The sequence below is a fragment of the Capsicum annuum genome, chromosome 1 (assembly GCF_002878395.1).
Source record: "Capsicum annuum cultivar UCD-10X-F1 chromosome 1, UCD10Xv1.1, whole genome shotgun sequence".
In the NCBI taxonomy this organism is placed as follows: Eukaryota; Viridiplantae; Streptophyta; class Magnoliopsida; order Solanales; family Solanaceae; genus Capsicum; species Capsicum annuum.
This window is the reverse complement of record NC_061111.1, coordinates 184,688,688-184,700,109: the sequence shown is the minus strand read 5'-3', so window position 1 is coordinate 184,700,109 and position 11,422 is coordinate 184,688,688. Positions and strand designations below refer to the sequence as shown.

The window sequence follows — 11,422 nt, the reverse complement described above, 5'->3', positions numbered from 1 at the left end:
CTGATCCGGTAGCTGCTATTACGAGAAAACAAACAACGAAGGGATGATGATGCTCGTGGAGGGCTTAGACCATACACATCGATACGATTTAGGGCTTGTGGCACATAGTAATGTTACTCATTTAATCATGAAATTAATGATTTATTGTAAAACACTTCTTTGTAAATATATCGTTTTTGTAAATTAATTATGTTACTCATTTTTGTTACTCAATAAGTATTCATTTTTGAAAAGTGAAAAGTGTATAACTCACTTTTTTTGTGAGTTATTCATTTTGTCTTAACAAGTTTTTTGTGAGTTATATGTTAAACATGAAAAGGTGTTTAACATATGACTCACAAAAAATGTAAGTTATGTAATGCTTTGTTGGGTTCGAAATCGAGAGGGAGTCATGCAGAAGCTTATAGTTTGCAAATCAAAACAGCGATAATTCAGATAACAAATAAAAATATACTAAAAAGATATATTATTAATATGGTCCAGTCAAATGACCTACATATGAAAAACTACTAATAAAAAACATAAAATATATTGGGAGAAAATCTCTCCCTAAACAAAGACTTTTAAAGGACTACATTGTGGATGCTATTGTGTTATGGTATGAGAAATGGTTCTTCTATTTATAGAGTTTCAAAACCTTTTCCTCAGGTTAGCCAAATATGAAAAAATTTTATATTTTCCTTTTAGGAAAAGTACAAGTAATTATGATATTGCTTTTATTTTCCTTATAAGAAAAGTAAAACTTAAATTTGGTAAGAAAATCAGGACAAAAACCCTAACAAATCTCCCCTGTTTTGTTTGATTTTCTTGATTTGATCCGTTTCTTCATGTCATATGCATGATTTTGGTTCTTCACATAATCTTCATTACTGTTGCTTGTCATGGTTAAAAATAAAGTTTAAAATATTATGGGTTATAAATTGGTTTAAAAAATATCTTATTTTTACTTTTAAGGATGCAGCAGCAGATGTTAAAAATATGCTCTAAACCCCTTCTCTACGTGTAGGTAGACATACATCTTCATTATCATCAAATTGATTGTAAATTGATTTGAATCGTCTTGAACTTGTCTTCAACTTCGTTTTACCAAACCACTGGATTTTTGAACCATAAACTCTGATATCACTTGTTGGGTTTGAAATCGAGAGGACGTCATGCAGAAGCTTATAGTTTGCAAATCAAGACGGTGATAATTCAGATGACAAATAAAAATATACTAAAAAGATATATTATTAATATGGTTCGATCAAATAACCTACATATGAAAAACTAATAATGAAAAACATAAAACCTATTAGGAAAAAATCTCCCCCTAAACAAAGACTCTTAAAGGACTACATTGTGGATGTTATTGTGTTATGGTATGAGAAAAGATTCTTCTATTTATAGAATTCCAAAACATTTCCTCTAAGAAAGAGGTTAGTCAAATATGGAATATGAAAAAGTTTTATATTTCTTTTTTTTAAGAAAAGTACAAGTAATTATGGTATTACTTTTATTTTCATTTTTAAAAAAGTAAAACTTAAATTTAGTAAGAAAATCAAAGCAAAAATTCTGACATGTTTAACATATAACTCACAAAAAAAGTGAGTTGTCACATTTTTTTTTGAGTTGTGCACTTCTCAAAAAGGTTGACGTCGTTTGTTGTTAAGCATATTTATCATTTATGTGTCATTTTAAAAACATTATATATTTTGGTACTTTTTAAAAAAACATGGCCTATTTGGGTTCCGGACTCACAGTTATACTAATTTCTTCCAAAGTAAACATGCTCAATGCTTCGGATAAAGTAGGCACATCACACACCAAGCTCTAAACATATCAACAGTGGCCCGAGTCAGGAGACCTGGTAGATTAAAGAGAAATATTCGACCATGCGCACTGACTTCATTTGAGTGAACTAACGACTTATTTTGCTTCCATTAACAGCAGCTAAAAAGGGAAACCATGACCTATAATAGCAACAAATAAAGATGTAGTTATGAGATGGAGAGAGAGATTGAAAAAGATAAAAGATGCAATTCTTACAAAGTCAAAGTTGTTACTTGGTATTTTTAACTGTATTTGATGATAAATTCGAGCTATTCCCCATATTACAACACAAGTATCTTTCAAATATCCCATAAGAGACAATGAAACATTGTCTGGTTCAGGATCTGTAAGATCAACTGTTTCTTCACAATAAAGAGAAGACCTTGGTATTCATTCCAATTTTGAAGAGGAGACTAAGGAGGATAGGTGAAAGCAAATTTCAAAGGACAACGGTGTAGGAGGGATGTTTTCTCTCCCTAAAAAGACTACAATATAAATAGCCACAACAAGGTCCAAAAATTGGGGCATGGTTGCAGATTTCTAAGACGGAAGGTGGTATCTGTTTCTTGTTATTCAGAAACTAGCTACAAACCTCTACTGAGGGTAGTTGGACCTTTCAAGGATGGATTATCACTTATTTGAAATGAGGAAAAGAGGTGGCCTTATGAACAACAGATGGACAGAACTAGAGTGTGTGCTAGATCTGGATTTGAAAGAAGCAAGATGACTAATTAGGATAAAATCCTCCTAAGCGGGACTATCACCAAAAATAAAGTGCTCGTCAAGTGATCATTGAGCAACAGAAAAAATGTGACCACTCAATCTTCTCTCAATTTGATGTGCGACCCTCACTTCCATGGCCTGCGCTGCTGCTGCTACTGGAAGGATTAGAACTCTGTACAGATTTCTGAGCACCGGAATGAGAAGGACCGCCCTTTGAAAACATTGAACCAACTGAACCGCTTGCACTGCTCATGGAAGATAGTTGGGTAGAGAAGCCATCCCTGCCAGATCCAGATACGAGTTCAGGCCGCAAGTCTGACGATGAGGATGATGGAGCCAAAGTACCAACAGCAGATCCCACAGGGTAAGGAGCAACAGCCATATCAGCAAGAGAAGAAGAAGATGAACTATAACTCATTCCCATTGGATGGTCAAACTTGCAAGAAGGCCCAAACTTGCAGACTCCATTTTGTGCAAAGTGAGAGCAAATTGGTGCACCCTGAAAAGGCCATTCATAGGAACAAAAACAAAATGAACTTTCCAAATCACCGAAGCAGTGTATGAACTCAAACTACAGAATTCACTTGCTCAAATGCTAACACTTCAACAAGAAATGGTGGAGATTAAGGGGGAGGGGTAAAGTAAAATACAAGTTTTTTCCTAGCGCGTTCAGTTAGCAAAGAAATTTATTATTATGTTTAAGAATGATAACAAGCCGTATATAAAACAGACTGAAACATAATGACAACAGTATGCCACTTGTACTTCATGGAAGGCACGACTATAGCTGATGGCTTTGTATACAAGGCCGGAATGCATCTCATATCAAGAATACACATTTACAGATCACTTGTGGAGCACCAAGAATCTTGCCAAAATGTCAATTTTACTGCTTCCCACAACTAAAACCAGACTGTTATATCAACGTATCATCCAAGATCTAATGGAAGCATAAATAGCAAAGATATTATGGATGTATGGCATTAGACTATATGGTGCAAAGGGGGGTGGTTTCTTACCAGGTTCCTACTTTTCTTCATATGAACTTTAAGGTGTACGAAGTTTCACATTTGATTTTTTAAGCAGAATGATTGTGTTATATATATGAACTTTAAGGTGTATGAAGTTTCATATTTGATTTTTTAAGCAGAATGATTGTGTATGCGTGTGTATATATATATATACAGGGAGAGAGAGAGAGATACACTTTTCTTCATATGACCTTTAAGGTGTATGAAGTTTCATATTTGATTTTTTAAGTAGAATGAGTGTGTATGCGTGTGTGTATATATATATATATATATTCCCCAAAGGCCAGCTGGCGGATGGTTTGAAACACGGTGGATAATAGGCCATCCCTCTACCCTTCTCCATCTAATACCAGGCTTTTGGTCTGCAGCAGGGTTCGAACTCGTAATGTGTGCCTGCCCACACATCACATGCTGCACTTTTACCAGAATCTATGTTATTTTGCCAGTGATGAACTATGCTGCTCGAATTTTCGAAAATGTTGACGGGTGTGTGTCGGATCCTTCAAAAGTAGTGTATTTTTGAAGGATCCCACACGGGTGCGGCATCCTTTTTGAAGAGTCCGAGCAACAAATTTGAAGATAGTTCAAAATCCAAATAAACTTGCCACATGGAAAGCTATTTTGACTCTGAAATAAGATGAACTAAAGTTCAGTAATTTTATTGTTTGACAGTTAAGAATAGTTCGGCAATTCCCAGAAGAGTACGTAAGATTTCACCATCTGCAAGCATCGGGAACAAAAGTATGATCTGTTATACTACTCGTACCTCAACAATTTGAAATTTTTAACCTATCACCAAGCCACTGAATCTTCATATGATGTCACCCATTTACACGTCCCAAGTTGATATGGAGAGAATGGCAGAGAAATGCCTAGGGAGCATGTAAGTTATCTAACAGATCGTTCACAATGCAGTAAATTAAAGCTCAACCGCTTTTGTATTTAGGAACATCACTAACTGGATCAAAGCATTACAAATATTAGAATTATGAATTTATTAAAAGGTCTCCCCAAACGTCCTAGTTTCTTACACATGCAAACCAGGTGCATAAATTTCTTGCAGAAAAAACATTATTGAAACAACTAATTCAAAATCAATAATTTTCATTTGTGGACATCTAACTCAATATCAGATATGATTTGCAGCAGTTGTGGCACTCCTTAATTGATGCATAAGAGCCATAGCAAAATTTTCAGAAAGGATGAATGCTAAATTCTCTGTGACCTAGGAGATAGCATTATAAGGTCATCGCTGCAACAATCATACAGATCTGGGTAAAACAGATTACAACAAGATAGTATGAGTAACTGCTGATTCTTTAAGGTGTCATCAGTTTGAAAGTAGTACGATGGTTTCCTTCTAAACATCAATTGTTTGTCGATAGATCCAAAAACTGGTCAGAAAGAACGGTGAGCATGAGCTATTAAGACAAGCATTTTATCATTAGAACTAATGTGTACTCTCAACAAGTATCTAATGTCTGCAGCCCATGTATCCTTCGACACTCTTCGATTTATTCTGTAGTTTCTGCTAAAGAGAATACGCCCACGAATCTGATATCCCAAAATTTGTCCATTTTTTAAAGAACATAAAACATCCTACCTAACTCTTTTGCAAGATAGAAACCCCAGAATAAGCACTTTTATTGTTGCTTGAAAAGTATTTTCCCAAAATATGAGAAGTAATCATTTTTCAAATATCACTGCACTAAAGATGACAAACTAATGACACCATATTTAGAGCCTTGTTTGAATTGACTTATTTTAAGTTCTTTTTAGTCAATAGCTTTGAAGCACCTTTGTAGTGTTTGGGTAAAATAAAAAAGCGCTTATAAGCACTTGGTTAAGTTAATAAGTAACAAGGGGTGGAAAAATCAAACCGAACCCGTCCAACCCCTTCAAGTTTTGGGTTGGTTATTGACCCGTTCATTTATTAGCTCAATCCATTTCAACCCAACCCGTTTCAACCCATAAAAAATTTGATATGCTATATGTAGCCATAATAAAGAAAAAAAATAATTTCATTCGGTACTAAAAATTTATAAAGAACAAATAAAGCAATTAAAACCGGGTAAAAATTGGGCGGGTTGGGTTATAACCCGTTTTGACCCAACCCATTTTGACTCAAACAGGTCTTGACCCGTTTTAACCCGCCCAAATTTGACCCAACCTGCCCTTGCCACCCTCAAGTAAGAAAGTAATTGTCCTTCCAAAAGCAGCCCTGCCCATTCTTAGAGCAATAATGTCAACAAATGCAGATACCTCCTAAAAGTTGTCTGACGCGATAATCCAAATACTCTTCACTTCATGCAATTTACCATCACAATCAGTAAACTGCTTCATCCTAAATATCCTAGGACACATAATGTCTTCTTTTCTACTTCATGCATTTATACAATTCAAAGGTAATACCATTACAGATTCAAAGGATAGAGAAAGAAAGGTCAGATTTAACATGGAGAATGCTTTGGCAACAAATTTAGAAACATTGATGTGCTGACCCATATGTAGAATTTCAATCTTAAGATTACACACAAAGATTCTCACCGGACGAAGAGGGAGGCCCATTGCACTGAGGATAAAACTTGTTTTAGGTCCACTCCATTCAGGTGGATGATGGTATCTACAAGAAGATCCATATTTACAGTCCCCATACTTCATGTAATACTGACATTCTTGAAGTCCGGGCCTTTCTGGAAACGCAGGCTCCTTCTGACTGCTGCTTGAAGGACCGGCTGAAGAAGGAACAGATAAATACGGTCCTGTATAGGCTGGTGCTGAAGGAGATAGTTGAGAAAGCCCATAAATGGGACCTGCTGCAGCGGGAAGTTGAGTACTTGGGGAGGGAACCGGACTAACAGGTGCCTATACCGCATAATTTAAACTTAGCTGATAGTGTATTCAGAAAAATTGTGTACATCAACAGATGAAATAAGCATCTATGGTGTACCTACCGGATAAGGACTCCAACCTGGTAGAGGAACCATCCCTGGGGGAAGAAGCATAGAACCATAAGTCCCAGGGATATATGAACCAGGAAGTAGAGTAGGCCTTGCAACTGGCCAGTTGCCAGAAACTACCCCATATTGTTGCGCTGATTGAACAGAAGGAGACTGCACCGGTGGATAAATGTGCGGTGCAGGAACAGCTGCTGGCGCAGTCAGAGGTCCAGGTCCAGCTGCTGGTGCTGGCACTTGTGCTCCAGCAGGCTGTGGATGATTGAATTTACAAGTGACGCCAAATTTACACTGTCCTGTTTTCACATAATATGAACATTCCTTTTCCCCCTGTGACAGGAACCCTATGAGCCAACTCAAAAGGAAACAATCATACTGAAATTTTTTCAAGGAGGAAAAAAAAAATCACAACAGAACTAAATAATATATGCAGATGAAGACTGGTTGAAAACAAAAAGAAGGCAGACCGGACGCAGCGGGTATCCATAAACGTTAACTGTCACAGGTGCTGGAGAACCACCTCCTTGTCTTGGGTGATGATATTTGCAAGATGCACCAAATTTACACATTCCTGTCCTCATATAGTACTGCAAATCAGAACCAAAAACAACTAGCATTATTGCAGTGAAAAGTGCAGGTTTATATATGAAGATATCCAAAAAAAGGAAGTCGCCAGAAAAACAGGACACAGAATTAGTCACTTTTGGCGGAACACCTGTTTTCACACTAAACAGTTAACATGTATATCATATTTTTAAGCAATCATTTGACAGTGGTTTGTCATTTGAGAACACATCAAGTACAGAAGAAATCTTATAAAGATAAAGGCAAGCAGATATAAAATTCGATTTCTCTTTTTATAATTTACTAAAAAGTAAGAAAGATGAGCTCCTTTAACAATTGACAGAAATCATAGAAAGCTGAATCCATCAAGATGCAGTCGGCAGTCGACTACACAAAATTGCAAGAAAAAACTGCATGTTTGATGTTTAATTGCAAAGCGATCTAATCAACATACAGCTAGGAGCCTTTTCCAATATATAATTGATAAATTAGCAGATAAAACATTCAATGAGAAACATCTTCAGCATGAAACTGAAATGGTAATAATGATTAGTACATTAAGTAGACAACAAACTCATGAAATACCAAACAATAATGATCTTTATCCAATTACAAAAAAAAAAGTTCCTAATAAAAGTTCAAAATAAAGAGAATTTTCATGTCAAGGATAGAAAGAGCTTCACTCCTCAGGCTAAACCAACATATGAACCATGGGGAGCTGGTATATAGTGGAAGCACGTTTTCCAATAGAAGAATTATTAATACTTCAACGATGAGAAGTGAACTAAACCCAGTTACTCAAACTAAATTTTCTGAACAGTCACTGAATGGACTACTGAATTCCAAAATACAAAAGAAACTAAAAATAGAAGCATGATTTACTAGCACAAATAAGCTATGCAATCCTTAAAAGTAAAACTTATGGCATTAACAAAAGTTAGAAAAAGAAAAAGTGAGCACCAAGAAAATATAGTACTCCTACTACAGAGAAATATAGATAATTCAACCACGGGTGTTTTTCCAACATCAGGAAATGTTCATTAAAAATGTACTATTATCATGAACAAAAAAAAGTAAAAAACACTAGCAGAACATGGACAAAAGACGTTATCAGGAAAATGATCAACAGAAGGGATGAAACTGTGGGTTAAAATTGAATTTTACATGGACAATTGAGGATAGTACACAATTCTCAGCCCTTGCATGAAAAACATTATCCGATCTGAAAATTTTTCAATTCAGAGTTGAATTCATAAACATGGTAATAGAAAATTTCCAGACCAAGGAACAAAGGACGAATTCATGTCTAACAGGAAAAGAAGTTCATGCACTTATCACTTATCAAACAGCAAGATGACGAATATTGTCACAGACAAATCTAGCAAATTGAATCTTTCCGGTATGCACCTGAACGATAACATGGAAAGTCTAGGAGGATTATAAATAGTACACCAAATTGAAGAGCAACATAAGCTTCCATTTAGCACATCAGAGATCGAAAAGAAGGAAAAGGACGACAATTATCAGCAAAATGGGAGTTCAAACTGAACAGAATCAACAGCAAGCAGAAGAAGTGATTGTACTAACCAGACGGGAACTCATGTAGTCCACAATCAACAGCAAGCAGACAAATTGGTTGTACTAACAAGATGGGAGCTTACGTAGTACAGAATTAACAGCAAGCAGAAGAATTGCTTAAACTAACCATGAGCCAAATCCAGAAACCACATATTCTTTCAAATTTTGATCATTCAATAAAACACCCAACATTCTAAAACTGAAAGTACAGAATCAACAGAAAGAGACGAATTGATCCAACAGCAAGCAGACGAATTGATTAAACTAACCATAGCCAAATCCAGAAACCACATATTCTTTCAAATTTGATCATTCCACCCAACGTTCTAAATTTGATAGCACAGAATCAATAGCAAGCAGACGAATTGAATAAACAATGAGCAGACGAATTGATTAAACTAGCCAGGGCCAAATCCAGAAACCACATATGCTTCAACATTTGATCATTCAATAAAACACCTAACATTCTAAAAGTGATAGCTAGCACGCAAGAAAAACCAAAGACCTACCTGGCAAACAGGTTGACCCATTCTTTCTGGATATTCTCCTCCAGTAGCTCTCATTGCACCCAAAACCTACCGTCATTTCACAAAATCCAACAAAATCAATGCATGTTAAAATTCCCAGTCTTGGCCTCAGATTAAACAAAAAACCACCACCACCAAAAAAAAACTTTTAAACTTCAATCACCAGAGGCGGATCCACGATTTTACGCACACCCACTAAAAATTTAACTTGAGGCAATGCTAATCAAGAGTTTAACAACAAAACTCATAAATGTGCAACAAAAAGAAAAGGATCAAACTTTACACATATATCTAAAAAAAACCACAAGAAAAAACCCATCAAATCATAAGATCAACCCCAATTTAACACATAAAAATCAGTGATCAAGCAAAAAGAACCCTAAAAATTCAATCTTATTTAAAAACCCCAAATGAAAAAGTAAATTTCATTTCATTTTACCGAAGTACGGTCCCTAGGATGATTGAACCGACACCTTCCACCATAACCACAGAAGCCCGTACGCAAGTAATAGATACAATCGGGCTCGTTAGGCCTTTCAGGGTATGCTTCTGGTCCAGTACCCACTGATAACTGCCACATAGGCTCTGCATCAAATGCCCACATTACACAAAATTCAAGTGAAATTCACATGAAATTCAAATGCAGTTAAACAAGTTAGTACACTGACCTTCAAGCCCCGTCTCTCCGCCAGGAACAGTCCATTCAGACACCGGATCCACCGGTGCACCTTCCATTGCTTGGGTCCCACTGTACCTCTCCATTTTTCCTTCTTTTCTCTGTTACAACTATACACAAACCTATATATATTTATATGTACGATGACTATACGTATATATATATTTTTGTATTTATATGAAATATATGTATGAACAGAGTGAAGAAGAAGAGTGTCTTTCTGTGTCTGTGTGTGAAAGAAGCTATGAAATGGTTTTGATCAACTGTGAGGTAGCGTGGGGGTTGGTAGGGAGTTATGGGGGGGTGGGGGTGGGGTGGGGTGGGGTGGGTTGGGGTGGGGGTTGGTGGTTTTTAGAGAGAGAAAAGTAAAAGGGAGTTGTGTTCTTTTTCTAATAAAGCCTTTTCTTTCTCTCTCTATATCTCACACTCGTCAGTCACTCACTCACTGTGTGTGTGTTTTTTCAGACTGATTTTTGGCTCTCTCTTTCTCACCAAATAGCCTTTTTGTGTATTGTATTTTCTGTTTTTCTGTGTGATTTTTTATGCGGGGTGGGGATAGGTGAAGGGGGCTGTAAAAGTTTTTGTGATCTTTTTTCTCTTTAATAGAAGGAGGTGGAGGGGGTTGAAACTTGGAATCACTGGCATATTTTTTTGCAATCACAAAGAAAAAGAACATAGTTTACAAAAGAAAGAAAAATCTAACAAACTGTAATAGTACGCGACACCATAGCGTCACCAAGATTCCAATTTGATTGTCGTCTCTTCACTACTAATAACTAGCAACACTACTGTATTTTCTGTAGTAACTAGTAATACTAGCGTATATATTATATAATATAATATACATTATGTTCATATTAAAAAATTCATGTTACATTTTATATAAATGTCTAATTTAATTTTTTTTATTTTTATGTGTTTTTCAATTTCTGAGGTTAAGTTTTACTAATATTTAGTTTGGGTTTGTTATTTTTGATGTTTATTTGTGCAAGTACGCGCCAAATATATATCTAATGTGAAAACTTCTCACTTCAGTTACAGTTATTTGACACTTAATGAATTGTTCACGTTAAATGACACTTTTGTCTTTCGTCTTTAAATATGTGTGAGGATAAAATAAAATAAAAAATTATCTTGTATATAATTATTAGATTGTTTATTGGAAGTTATAGCATCACTTTTACATAATTATTGAACTATGAAATTAATTGCAAGTTGTAGAAATTCTAAAAAAAACAATTTTATTTCTTTTTTTAAAAAATTCATTTAGTACACATTTATTAATCTAATAATCTTCTTAAATATCCCATTTCTCCTAAATAACTGTGTTGATAATTATGATAGGAGTATTTGATCAATAATTTATCTTCATTATTCACATTTTTTTCTTTTTCAGAAAAACTACATGTTTCTCTATAACTCTCTTTATTGAAAAAATATTTCTTGCTTATTAGCATACTCATCTTCCTTAAATATATATATATATATATATATATATATATATATATATATATATTATCATCTATATATGAACTAGTGAAATTATCCGCGCTT

General features: G+C 35.2%; 1 protein-coding gene across 1 annotated transcript; it reads right to left on the bottom strand.

Annotated features, from left to right (window-relative positions):
• Positions 1–1,999: 1,999 nt before the first annotated feature.
• LOC107842660 (zinc finger CCCH domain-containing protein 34) lies at positions 2,000–10,602 on the bottom strand. The gene is made up of 7 exons (XM_016686616.2): positions 9,861–10,602; positions 9,632–9,777; positions 9,175–9,240; positions 6,991–7,110; positions 6,521–6,853; positions 6,114–6,431; positions 2,000–3,034 (listed from the first exon to the last, which is right to left on the bottom strand). The coding sequence occupies exons 1-7, from the start codon at positions 9,952–9,954 to the stop codon at positions 2,642–2,644; spliced, it is 1,470 nt and encodes a 489-aa protein (XP_016542102.1). The 5' UTR covers positions 9,955–10,602; the 3' UTR covers positions 2,000–2,641.
• Between the last annotated feature and the right edge of the window lie 820 nt (positions 10,603–11,422).

Excerpts from the sequence above, each read along its gene's own strand:
- LOC107842660 (XM_016686616.2), bottom strand. The coding sequence starts at position 9,954 with ATGGAGAGGTACAGTGGGACCCAAGCAATGGAAGGTGCACCGGTGGAT. Across the intron at positions 9,778-9,860 it reads CGGAGAGACGGGGCTTGAAG|AGCCTATGTGGCAGTTATCA; the intron begins GTCAGTGTACTA and ends CATTTGATGCAG. Across the intron at positions 6,432-6,520 it reads CAGGTTGGAGTCCTTATCCG|GCACCTGTTAGTCCGGTTCC; the intron begins GTAGGTACACCA and ends TATGCGGTATAG.